The sequence below is a fragment of the Pteropus vampyrus genome, unplaced genomic scaffold, assembly GCF_000151845.1.
Source record: "Pteropus vampyrus isolate Shadow unplaced genomic scaffold, Pvam_2.0 Scaffold120, whole genome shotgun sequence".
Taxonomy (NCBI): Eukaryota; Metazoa; Chordata; class Mammalia; order Chiroptera; family Pteropodidae; genus Pteropus; species Pteropus vampyrus.
Genome location: NW_011888901.1, coordinates 3,707,613 through 3,720,731, shown reverse-complemented (window position 1 = coordinate 3,720,731; position 13,119 = coordinate 3,707,613). Strand labels below are relative to the sequence as shown.

The 13,119-nt window shown below is 47.1% G+C and overlaps 1 protein-coding gene across 1 annotated transcript in view; it reads right to left on the bottom strand.

Annotated features, from left to right (window-relative positions):
- Positions 1-564: 564 nt before the first annotated feature.
- MARCO (macrophage receptor with collagenous structure) overlaps positions 565-13,119 on the bottom strand; it is a 35,658-nt gene continuing 23,103 nt past the window's right edge. Inside the window, exons 8-15 of the mRNA XM_011366074.2 lie at positions 11,681-11,770; positions 11,541-11,576; positions 10,982-11,080; positions 4,619-4,663; positions 3,546-3,644; positions 2,982-3,026; positions 2,273-2,449; positions 565-827 (exon numbers count right to left, since the gene is read on the bottom strand). Of these exons, the coding sequence (XP_011364376.2) occupies positions 697-827; positions 2,273-2,449; positions 2,982-3,026; positions 3,546-3,644; positions 4,619-4,663; positions 10,982-11,080; positions 11,541-11,576; positions 11,681-11,770 (722 nt within the window). The 3' untranslated portion in view covers positions 565-696. The remainder of the gene's footprint in view (positions 828-2,272; positions 2,450-2,981; positions 3,027-3,545; positions 3,645-4,618; positions 4,664-10,981; positions 11,081-11,540; positions 11,577-11,680; positions 11,771-13,119) is intronic.

Here is a 13,119-nt window from a genome sequence, read left to right as displayed (position 1 = left end):
CTCAGAGAGAATATATATCCCAGGGAAAGACTGAAAAGGGAGAGAGAAGCCAAATTCCTCAGAGAATATGAGCCACTCTATCATCTTAGTTTAATTCACTTTTTCATTCAGTAAATATTTACTGAGCCCCTATAGGGATGGATAAAATAGACAAAAGTCCCTGCACTGATGGAGCTCACATTCTAAAGAGAACTAATTTTCATGCTTAAAGTTACAATTCCTATTCATCATGCAATATGGTGCCAACTACATGCCAACCTCTTCATTTGCTGGTGAATAGCTCTGGAGCTGGAGGGAGAACTCGTTGTGAGAGATGCCACATCTCAATGATCGAAGGGATGGTCATGACTAATTTTGACTACATGTGATCTTCACTTTCTGCATCGCATTTAGATCCCCCTGTACCTTCACCCTCCCCCTGGCTATAAATTGAGACTCTAGTGTCCCTGTGTGCAGGGGAATGTGAGAACTCAGTGAAATGTTGTGTGCACTGAGCGGGCACACCAAGAAGGGATGGTGGGTATGAACCAGTGATTTCAGCCATGGCCAGTGATTTTGCCAGGTTGTAGCATTTTGAGCTTTATTAATGACTCCACCCCAGAGGCTGCTCAGCCTCTTCCTGGAAACCCCTCAGAGAGCTGAGTATCTCTGCCTGCAGACACCTTGGGGACAGAGCAGTACAAAGGCTGGGGAGGGTCATCTGCAGTCCACGCCAGCATCCTCATTGTGGTTGCAGTTGTGGGAGCCCCATTTATTCTTGTTGCAGCTCCACAGAGTCATCTCTGTTCCACGACATGCAACATTATCCAGCCAGATGTTTCCAGTGCCTAGATTCAGAAAAAGCAAGGAGAGAAAGGAGAGTGAGATTAGGGTCCAAGCACAGTAGCCCATTTGTGCTCAGGGGCTCTCATGTAGGCTAGATGACATTTCTCTCACATCCACTCAAGCCCAAGGTGCTGACCACCTCTGTTCTGCTTTCTACTCTTTGACAAAAGTCTCATCCAAGTATTTAATATTTAATCCATGCATGATTTGAAGTCTCCTCCTCGAGTTCTAGCATTCATCCACTACAGCTATATCCATCTTCCTCAAATGCCTTTTTAGCTCGGTCATCCCCTGGCTCTAAAGCATTCACATTTTTCTCAAACCCCCTTCCTTCTGATACAATTGACTTCAGATGAAGAGTTCAGAGGAAAACGGTTGAATTATTTGATTACCGTGTTTGCACTATAGTGTGATAAACTATATAGTCTTAATCTATTATTAAGGAAAATGTATATTTTAAAGGAGTTTTACAATCTAACTGGACTCAGATTAAAACATAAGGTGTGCACTTTGCATAGAGTAGAGCAGAGAATATTTAGGGGTGGAAGCAGGAAAAAGTGGCCTAATGCAGGGGTCCCCAACTCCTGAGCCGCAGACCAGTACTGGTCCATGGCCTGTTAGGAACTGGGCCACACAGCAGGAGGTGAGTGGTGGGCAAACGAGTGAAGCTTCATCTGTATTTGCAGCTGCTCCCCAGCGCTAGCATCACCGCCTCAGCTCCACCTCAGATCATCAGGTGTTAGATTCTCACAGGAGCACCAGTCCCTGGTGCCAAAAAGGTTGGGGACTGCTGGCCTACTGTCCCTGCCAGGTCAGCTCCTGTAGCCAAGGAAACGGTCCCAGCCTTGGGATTCAACTCCTTTGTTGGAAGTTTGAACTTTAAACTGAAAGACACGGGCTGAGTCTCTAGCACCCAGGACATCATTCCGAAACTGATTTTAAGAAGTCCTCTCTCTGATTTGCTTCCTCTTCCCTTCATATCTTCTTCTTAAAGGTGATTACAGTGCGGGCAGGGTCCAGGCCTCTAGGCTTCAGACAGCTGGAATGAACACCTATGTTTGCCTGCCCTGAGTCTTTTCTCTGTTCTTCTAGCACCAGCACCTCAGCTGTCACCCGGAGAGCCATGCCTCATAAACACTCTCGGCTGAGTGGTATTTTGGCTCCAGGGCTGGCTGGACATTGACCCAAGCCAGGCCAGCCAGAACCCCAAGCTCTCACTGTCACTCTTGGGAAGAAAGGTCATCTTTTTCCTGGGGCTGCCAAGCTAGAAGGATGTAAGCCTCTGGCCCTGAGCTGCAGAACTTTTCAGTTGCTTGAACCAACACTTTTCTTTTAAGCCAAACCACAATGAGTCACTTGAAACTAAAGAAAGGGTGTCAACATCCCACCAGGGAGAGAAAGCCCATACTGGCCCCTCAAGGAAAGAGGATGCTGACTGAGAACTCACCAGCTTTCATATTGAAAAGGGCTGTTCCCGTAGAGTAGCCCAGCATGCGGCAGAATACAGTGGCATCTGAATTGTCCCAGTCATCATCGCAAATTGTCCCCCAGGCACCATCATGGAAAACTTCAGCCCGGCCTCGGTTCGCAGAGCCAATAATCCTGACGGATACTAGGGATTCACCTGGGTGAAAAAAAAACATGTAGGAAAGGCAAGGAAGGTAGCCTAGGACTTCATGTGAATGCAGGCTCTGCCTTTTAACTTTTGGAAGTTCTATAGTTAGGTAAAAGATATCCCTCTACTTGACTGTCGCCAGAGCTGGGAAGATCCCACATTATGGCACTAACACTCCTGACAAGCAGCCTCTGTGTCCCTGGACCTGCGGGCATGATGCCATAGGAGCAGGTTTCTCTATGGCTGGTCTTCCAAATCTGGATGACCGTATTTTGCCTTGGGTTGTGGAGAGGAAAAAAAGAAAGATTGAAACAAAAAGGGAGGAAGGAAGGAAAAGAAGGGAGGAGGGAGGAAGGAAGGAAAACTGTTGCACTGTGGCTACACATCACGAGCAGGCTTATTTAAGGGAAGAGCCCATTAGCTTGTCCCTAAAATAGGTAATTTTTCTGAGCAGCAAGCCTCTCCCCCTACCACACATATAATTTTCAAGAACAGAATTGACTCTAAAGCACAAATTGAAAAGAATAAAATTAATAATTACCTTTTTGACCTTTTTCTCCCTTTACTCCTTGTGGCCCAGAAGATCCTGCCATGAAGAGGAAAAGCACATGATTTCAAGGAAACCAGGCCAGGACCCCCTGGCCCTCCTTTGCCAGCAGTGGGGAGGTGGGAAGAGGGATGAGGAAGAGGTTGGATTCTCTCTCCAGCTGTGCTGGTGACCTGGCATCATGGGCCCCGACAATTGAGCATAAAGAAATGGGCCTAAGCCACAGCAGGAAGGATTTAAACTAGCTCAGCAAGAGACATTTAATAGGTAAGAGACATGGAGTGGGGAGCATATCCTTCATGGAAAGAATCAGTCATGGAAACTGTTTGGAGTGGCTGGGGGCATGGCTGGGTATGCTGCAAGCACATGCTCATGTGTCTGCCTCTCTGAGTGCCAAGTTGTGCCTTATTCACATCTGTATGCTCAATGAAGAGGCCCATCCCAGCTCAGAACTTATCCACTGAACCAAAAGACCTTGACTCTTCTGATTCTGAAAACTCCCAAACTCTTTACAACAGGGCCTCTCCTTCAAACCCACAAAGGAGAAACAGGCCTTACCTTTCAGTCCTGGGTCTCCCTTTTGGCCACTTGGTCCAGGGTTACCCTTAGGGCCTGCCAGGCCTGGGCTTCCCTTTTCACCCTTCACGCCTGCAGAGCCTGGGGAGAGGAGAGAGACCACTCTCTTAGATGCTCTGCTCGGCTTTCCAAGGGGCACCAAGGGCCTTGGTGTTTCACGAACGAGTTGTCCCTAACTAGCAGGTTCCATCCCATGGATGGGCTTTTTGGATGTTCAGCCAGTGTCTTTAGTCCAACTGGGAAGGAGGGGTGCTGCTTTGATCTCCCGACTCCCCTGTAAAGGCTGGTTGAGGATGCACAGATGAAAATTGCTGACAGGATTCCAGAGGTTGTTGGTCCTCATCAGACTATACAATTGCATAGAAGTTCTAGGCATTCTGGGAGAATTTGCTAGAATGTTTCTAGGCCTCAATTTCTCCTTGATGAAGTTAAAATAGGAACAAAATATCCAGTTCATGAGTTAGAAAAACTGCTCAAGCAGTTTATCTGAGAAGTGTTGCCTTAGCACTCGTTAGGGTTGGGCTGTTAAGAAGACTAGGAATGGTGTGTGGAAAGTGCCAAGCTCAGGAACCTACTATAAGCAAGGGCTCACTGAACGAGGATGATAATAATAGTCTAGTGAGAAGAATGAGGAGAGGGGAGGCTTGAGGCACCAATGGAAGATAGTGCTGGACCAGAATAGATATGGGGAAGCAGAGACCTGGCAACCAAACTGGGACTAGAAAAGAAGACCGCACAGCCCCATGGTGGCTGCACACCTGAAGCCACTACCTCACCCCTGGCTCTCCTGACATTTTTACCCTTCACTACCCATAGCCCCTGCCCCTCTTCCTATACCCCTTGGTCACTGAGTTCCTGTCATTCCCTGGGTTTTCCAGGGGAAGAATCTGGGGCTTGATTGACAGAGCCTGGAGTCTTAGCCTCACATAGTCTTGGGCCCAGGCCACTTTGAGAGAAGGTCACAGCAGTGTGTTCAAAGTCAACCAGACGAGCTATCTGAGCATGAGCCTTTCCAGTCATCATGGTGAGGAATTAAAATGAAGCCAGCCCTTTACCTGGAACTCCTGAATCTCCTTTTGTTCCTTTCTGTCCTTGAAGTCCTAAGATCAAAATATGAAAAGGGGGAGAAGATAATAAAACTTGGATATTAAACACATTTAATCTTAGACAACCTCTACCTTTTGTCTGATTAATGCAGATGGAAAGATACATTGGTTCTTCATGATTGTTTAAAGCCTCTCCAGCACAGCATAAAAGGATACAGACTGCAGATAAATGGAGACCTATGTGTTGGAGTGAAATAGCAACATATTGGACGAAAGTCTAAGTTAGACAGACAGACACTGGACTTACTGGCTAGCCTTCTTTGCCAGTGATAGCCTGACTTGGTGTCTAAATCTAATTCCATTCCTCCTTGTTGCATTTTATTGGAAAAGAATTTAGAGATATTTTGAAAATAAAGTTATAGTTATTTCCAAAAGACTGTGGAGGGAACTCACTGGCCACCAGCAGCTTTGGGGGCCCTTACCCACAGTAGATGTTTACTAGCTTTGTTGGTTTATTTCATTGTGCCCCACAGTGTGGCTAAAGATTCATGTGGCTAATGGGTCTCATGTCCAGAAAATAAAAAAATAATTACTGTAGTTATTGGTGATGATACTATTTATAGTTCTAATGCGAAAGACCCTCCCTTCTTTCCTTCCTTCCTTCCTTCCTTCCTTCCTTCCTTTCACCCATTCATCCTTTCATTCACTAACTTCCATGGAAGATCCACTGTTCCCAGAACCAGGCTTGGTCACTGAGGGATAATAATTTATTTGTTTAGTAATATCATGGTCTGTTGATTTTAAGTGCCAATATTAGTTTTAATTCAGAGAAACAGGACTCTCCAAGTCAGTTACACAAACCTAGGGAAATAAAAGCTCATTATTAATGTGAAGCAACAGTTACTAGAAGGTAACATTAGAAATGCAAACAGTTATCTATGAGTGGCTGTGCTCACCACCTTGCCCTTGACTGGTGTCCCTCCCATGGTGAAAGCCCAGCCCTAACCAAAGGCCCACCCCTTTGATGATCACTGGAAACTACAGTTATCCTCATTGCCAATTGCCTAGGGAAATTTCCTACCTGAGAAAGTTCCTGCTTTCCAGTTTCTGATTTTCCTGAGTACCTACTGTGTGCTGGTCAATGGAGGGCAGGTGAGAGGCCTGGCAGGTCTCTTTAAGACACTTGGAATAATGAGCCAAGGAAGTCCTGGCTCCTGGTAGCCTTTCATATGTCTTACCTGAGGCTGGGCATTGCCTGGAGAGTAGGGAAAGAGGGCCAAGGAGCCACGAGCTGCCACTACACACCTCAGCACCAAGGGAAGCAGAAAGCTCTGGAAGGATCTGAGAGGTCAACTGCTTTGGTCCCTTATTTTAGGGATGGGGACAGGATTAAGCCTCAGAGAGCTTTCTTCTAGGAGTTGGAGGTAACTGACCCTGGGCTTGTGTCCATCTCTGTGACCTTAAGGAAGGTGACCCCCTCTCTGAGCCTCCTTTTCCTCATCTGAGTCTCCTGGCTGCCCCAAGGGGTAGCTGTGAGACTTAAATAAAGTCCTCTGTGTCAACTGCTGAGCCTTGTGTCTGGCAAGTGCTCAATAAATGTTGCCCTGTGGAACCTGTTTGCATGTGTCTGTCTCCCCCCCAGGTAAAGAGCACCTCAGACGTGGGGTCCATAGCCTCCTCATGAGCTCTGGACTTGCTGCCCAGCAAGGCCTCCTAACTGCTGTTGACTAGAGGTCAACCAGCAGAGGTGGCAGATGTTTCCTGTGCTTACCTGCATCTGAATCACATGTGTCCAGGTTAGGGCAGTGGAACTACATTCGGAAACACATCTTTGGTTGTTATTAAATAGAAAAATGCTCCACAGCTAGACTCTTGGCCGTCTCTGTCTGCATCCTACAGGGTGCCTTATTTGCAGAAATCTCTACCTTAAGAGCTTTTCCCTAGAAGCAAGGTTCAGGGACCCCAGGCACTGTGACCTTCCTTTATTGTCCCCCTCACTTTCCCCTCAAAGAAGTACCCCTCTCCAGCTGTCTCTAAAGCATTGAATGACAAGCACTCTGTACAGACAGGAACCATAGGGAAGCCCCTATTCACTACATCCGTGGTCTTTGTGACCTGACCCTCCCCACTTCATTTCTTACACCCTCCCTCCCAACCTCTCTCCTCCTGGGGACTCAGCATCCGCTGATGCCTGCACTGTACTAGGCACCATGCCAGGGGCTTTACCTACATTGCTTTTTCCCATCTCTCAGTCGCCCTACAAGACAGAGCCATTTCCTTTTTTACAGAGGAGGAAGCCAACACTCAAGAGACATGAGGGGATTATCCAAGGTCACACAGAGAGTGGTGAAGATAGAGTTGAAACCCAGGGTTGGCCTCCAGTGGGCCTCTCACTGGGCCTGTAGCTGCCAGCTCACTGCTTTCTTCCTGGAGTTTCACTCAGGCTGTCCACCTGATCCCAAAGACAGTCCCAGCCACCCCTTTTTCTTAAACAAGTAATCAAATAGGAGTTTGCCTCAGAATAACCTGCATAGGGTTTGTGAAAAAAAAAAAAACAACTTGCTAGACCCAACCCAGAGTAGAAGATTCAGTGCATCTGGGATGGGGACTTGAGACTGCATTTCTAACAGGTTCTCAGGTAATGCTGATGCTGTTGGTCCAGAGACTGCAAATACATCTCATTCAGTCTTCATGGAACAGTTCACAGCCAGCCTCCTGTGAACAGCCTTCTGGTCTTTAAGGAACTCCCAGCCCCTCCCATGTCTGAGTGCTCCCAAAACCTTCTGGCCCTTGAGGAAATGCCCTTTGATATGTATATAATGGGCAACATTATATACATAATGTTAAAACTCCCCTCTTCAAGTAGAGGAAACTGAAATTGAGTTTTGTGTGATTTCTCTCCAAGTCTCATTGGTTTCTAGAGGACATTCGCTGAGTGCCTCGACTATATTCAATCAAAGGACTAGGAATTACACTATAAATCAAGGCAGTGTTCTGATTGGAGAGAGAGAATGGCTGAAAAATAGGATCTAGATGAGGATGTTGTAAAACTATACTAAAAAGCAAACAAATGCTAAGTTTTCCTCTTAACAACAAACAAACTGTGTTTCTCTGGGTATCACAAACTTATCAAGTCGAGAGAGCCCAGAATATTTGTTTGCAAAGTGTTTACTTAGAGAAGAGATTTCTCCCACAGAAGCCGTTCATTTAGAGAGCACATTCCTTCCTATTGTTTAGTGTTGAGCTGGTGTACTGCCTAAAATCTTAGTATGTTCCTGCTCTGACTGAAAATTGCCTATTTCAAACCCAGAGTGCTGACAAGCTGGCAGGAACCCAGATATCATTCTAGGTTACTCCTCTCACCCCACAGAGGAGGAAACTGAGGCTCAGGAAGGTCATGTACTGATCCACTAAGATCATGGGACTAAAGCACAATGTCTGGCCCAGAGGCATCATTAACAATAAACAGACTTCTTCGTTTTTGTAATTAATGCATAAAAATGAGATCTCGCTGTTATCTAGGTCAAGCCAAGGCATGGTGGTAATTTCTTTCACTTCATCCAGTGCAGCTAGATAATCTCTTGAGAGATTAATGATTTTATTTACAAAATGGGAAATAGACTAGTTTGAAAAACTGGCTTAATATAATGAAAACTGGACAAACATCGTAAGACCTCTAGTTTGGGGAATACCAATGTCCTGACATTGGAGAGTATGTATTATCTCCCATGGCAAGATCTGACTGCCACTCACCAATCACCCTTCTTTCTCCCACTTCAAAAAATCTAACCTCTCCCAAAGTTCATTAACTTTTTACTTAAGGATGATCTATAGACCTGGCTGTGATGAGCCAGATTATCATCTTATGAGAAATCCCTTCTGAGATGTTCATATGGACCATTGGCTACTTGATCAAGACAAGCATTTGGGTTTTTGCGGGGAACCTATGCAAGTTGTATTAAGTTGTAATTATCACATGCCCCAAACTGAAAATGCAATTTACTACCAGGTTTACTTGGGCAGCTAGAGTTAAAGAATCATCCTTAGAATTTTCCTGGTTGCTATTTGCCACTAGGCCTGTCTGATGGAGATTCCCGTAAAGGTGCCCAGCAGATAGACAGGGACTTGATGATGGGGTAAAAATGATGCCCAGACTGTGTGCTATAATGGGGGTGGGGTCTTGGATAAATGAGAAAAAGCCATAACAGGGCATAAGAGCTCTGTGTTTCCTTTTAAGAGTGGAATAAACAGCTGCAGCTTCTGTTCTCATCCATCCTGCACTGGGATGGAGGGAGGGGTGTTGCTCATCAGTGCTCTGATGGGGGCAGGGGAACTTTCAGGCTGCCTGGGGTAGAAGATGGCCTGATGGGGTATAATGTACAAGGCCAAGCTTTGGATTGCTCGGGTCTGGATTTGCACCCGGGCTCCATCTCTTACTGTGAAATAGCACTAACAAGAGTGCTTACTTAGCTCATTGGGTTGTCATGAAAATGCTCATTGTCAAGAGCTGCTCTTATTATAAAACTCTCCCAGGATGCAGCATGCAGGGCAAGATTCCCTAACCTCAGACAGTGGGAGATACAAGCTGGGGCCTGAGGAGTCAGCACAGTGCCCTTTTGGGTAAAATCATGTTTTACCCTTAATATTCTAGCTTAGTCTAGCAATGGTGGGGTGGGAATAGAGAAGGAGGGGACCTCACTGTTTATAACTGAGGGGGGAAAGTTGTCATCTCCATGAAGCTAAGCAGGAAACTTGGGGGCGAGACAGCTTCAGGCCCCTAAATCAGACACCCTAAGAACTGGGACCAGGGAAGAAGGAGGTATAAGATGAGAAGAGGCAGCTGACAAGTTGGGGCCACTTGGCCACCATACACAGGTGGAGTCTTTGTGGAAGGTGAGACTTTGCTTGTGGCCTTCAGGTGGCACCTATATGGCATCAGGTAGCAGAGCCCTTGCCTACACTGACACAAGTTGCGAAAAAGAAATCAACTCCAAGGCTGACAGATTGGAAGAACAGTGGCTATAGGAGCTACCCGCACTACAGCTCTTGACGACCTTCAGGAAAACCCCAAAAGTCAAAGGTCTAGATTCCAAAGCTGGCTAGGAGGTGGCCCCACCCACCCCTCTGACCAGAGCTCCTGGCTTCCCCACATCCCAACCCTAGACACCAAACACGTGCCAGGAACACTAACCTACAGAGTCCTCCCTCACTCCTCTGTGACTTCACCTGCTCTGTTCCCTCTTTCTAGACTTTTCTTCCCCTCCTGCATGTGGCTAAGCTCTACTCATCCTCCAAGACTCAGCTTAAGCTCTTACATCACCCTTGCACTGGTCTGCCTTTTACTACCCCAAGCAGACCCAGGCCACTGAAATCAATCAGTCAACCACTTGTTCAATGACAACTGAGAGGACCTGCCTCTGGTGTGTGTCTGTAACACAGCTCTTGGGTGAGGGCATACAGGTTGGCTAACACCAGCATGACCTCTGCTCTGATACAGGAAGAGGCTGTGGCACATTGCCCACAGACATCCCAGGCAGATACACAGCCCTTTTCTCACAGCCCTGCATTGCCGCAATACCTTCTGGCCTGTACTTTGCTTTCTAAATGGCATGTGGCAGTTCTTTGTATAAATGCCCACATCAGAGTGTGCCTGACAGTCTGGCAAAAGTCTACCTGCTTGTCTACTGCACCAACCTGTATGTCTGAGGACAGAAACCAGATCTTGTGCATCATAGGGGCTCAGCACCCACCATGGTAGCCTACACTTTCTAGACCACTGCAGGTGCCCACACTTTTGTAGTGACTAGATAAAATTGGCGTAGTGGTTTATAAAGTATATCAAATCAGAACGACGGTTTATAACCTAGGCTGAGTTCGCACAGTGGTCTAGAAACTGGTCTCTGGGAGCTAAGTTGCTGCAGGTCACTCCTCCCAGGCTGAGCACCCTTGGAAAGCATGCGAGAAGGGGTTTCTCAACCCCCCTTCCCAAACCCAGAGCCCTGTCCTCTGAGGCCCCATTGTAGGCCAGAAGAAGAGTGGGGCAAGGTGCCTTGCTCTTTTTGATGTTGGAGCTTTGGTCATGGTATTTGAAGCTTTTCAGAGACCCTGGGCAGAGGAAGAACAGCCCTAGGGCCTTAAGGCTCAGAGCACAGGAGACCCTCTACCTCCTTCTGGTGGGGCCTCAGGGAGCCAGTCCTCCCCTTTGTCCATCCCTGACACCCAGCAATGCTGCCCACCCACCTACCCACACCCTCTGTTACCTGTGTCTCCTTGGTGGTCCTAGACAACAGGTACCATGGTGGGCATAAGGACTGAGCTAGTTGGATCTTCATGCATCAGTCCCTACATCTACCATAGGACCAAGGAGCTCACCTTTTGGTCCGGTGGCTCCAGTGCTTCCAGGCTCACCCTTGGCACCTGGGGATCCTGCCGCACCCGGAGGGCCTTGAAGTCCCCTTTCTCCAGGTTGTCCTGAAAGTTAAGTTATGACTGCAGGGCTAGGTGGTTGGCAGAGGGCCTGGCTGCCCCTCCCTCAACACATCTATGTTCTCAACATCTTAACATCTAATATGTTCCCTGGGCAGCTTTAGAAACCATGAAGTAGCCCTAATAGCAGGAATAAAATTACAGTCTCAGCAATCTACCAATCTTTTCTATTCACTGCTGCAGTTCAGGGCTTGCAAACTCAGTAGGAACTCTGGGTTACAAATGTCCAGCTCCGACCCTGGGTGGCAGAGTAAGGTAAAACTCTACAGAGGACTATCAATTAAGCATGCTGCTCTTTTCCTCTTAGGAGGGGCCAAATTTTAGAGACCCTAGATGCTCTAGATTAATCCTATAATGAAATGAGATAATGGAGTCAGGTCCTGGACTTAACTTTGCTCAGGGGCAGTGGGAACTTGAATGATGTCTAGATTCCCACAGTTCTTACCTTGATGTCCTTTAATTCCAGGAATTCCAGCTACACCTAAAAAGAAGAAGGACATTTGGAGATTTTTTCCCCCTCTAGCTCTGCCTGACAGAAGAAAAAGAATATCACAGGCCAGGAGACCTGACCATGAAGCCTCTTACCTGGGGGGCCTGGTTTCCCCGAGTCGCCTTTACTCCCCTGGGCTCCAGGGGGTCCCATGACTCCCATTTCTCCTTTCACTCCCATGCTTCCTGAAAAACGAAGGAGTCACAGTCAGCCATGGGAGGAGGGCAAACCTGAGCACCAGGTCCCACTCTCACACTTCCCGTTTCACCCAAATTCCAAACTCAAACTCCTTGAGTTCCTACTTGGAGCCTAGAAATAGAAGATATGATTGTATGCCCAAGGAGCATACAACTCTGCCCCAGAGACAAAATGGAAACTCAGGAAATGTGGATGAGGTGACCTGGCCTGGCCAATGGGCAGTGTAAGACCTGGAAGCCAGACTCTCAGGGCCCAGATCAGTGTCTTAGTCCCCTTGGGAGGAACTACAGCCCAGGTTTAATCAGTGCTGGATCATTTTAGTGTCTGCATTTGGGGAATTATTTTTTAAGCCTCCCAAATTGAAATCTGAATATTCTAGACAGCAGACCTCAAATGCTGAGAAGAGAAGCTTTAAGGCATTGATGGAGAGAAAAACATTGCAGCAGCTCATTTTCCTGCCAGCATTTTAGCCATAGGCTTTCTTGGTGCCTAAGGTTTCAAATTTTCCACTTGTCATCAGCATTCAAGGCTCATCCTGACCTGTACACTTCTCAGTCGTCCTTTGCTCTCTCTTCTTTTCTGCCCCTGCTTGGTGCATATCAATTGAGGGCAGCTCCTCACAGGACAAGACTCACCAACCCCTTCTCACATTGCGAGTTTGGTTTGGGAATAAGTCGCATGGCCCTTCCCAGCTGTACCATGTGGGGCCTTCTCATTGGCAACCCACGGGCTACCTGATATTCAAGAAGCTGCTGAAGTCCCACCGTCAGTAAAGACCCACCCTGAGCAACTTCCTCAGGCCCTGGGGCTGGCTTGTTAGGGTGGAATTGGCTCAAAGTCTCCATTCTATTAATTTCCTGATACAGAACTGGGATGGACTCAGAAGGCCACCAGCATCCTCTTCAGTGAATGAGGAAAGGACCAAAAAATGGTCTGAAGAGAAGGGAGAGAAGCAACTGTCGTACAAACCTGTGTCTAAGCTTTGAGGCAAGGCTTGGGAATTAGGTTTTTGGAGATGGTTTGGACACTCAGAGGATGATTATTCCTTGATGGAAAACAAAACTACCATAAAGAACTTGGTTACAGTTGAGATCTCTTACAACAGGTACAAACAGTATAGATAGCAGTCCTTAGTCATTCAGAGTGTTCATTTCAGCAGAAGAACCAAATGTCACTTGAAAAGACTAGGAATTATTCCCTGGAGGAATTTGTTGGTGCCCTACTGCTCTGGGCCAGCCAGGGCCATCATGCTATGGCAGCTGTGTGGCCATATGAGGTTTCTTGAGCATGGCCCGGGCCTGAGTCTGTGTTGTTATGACTTCTGTGTCTCCATCAG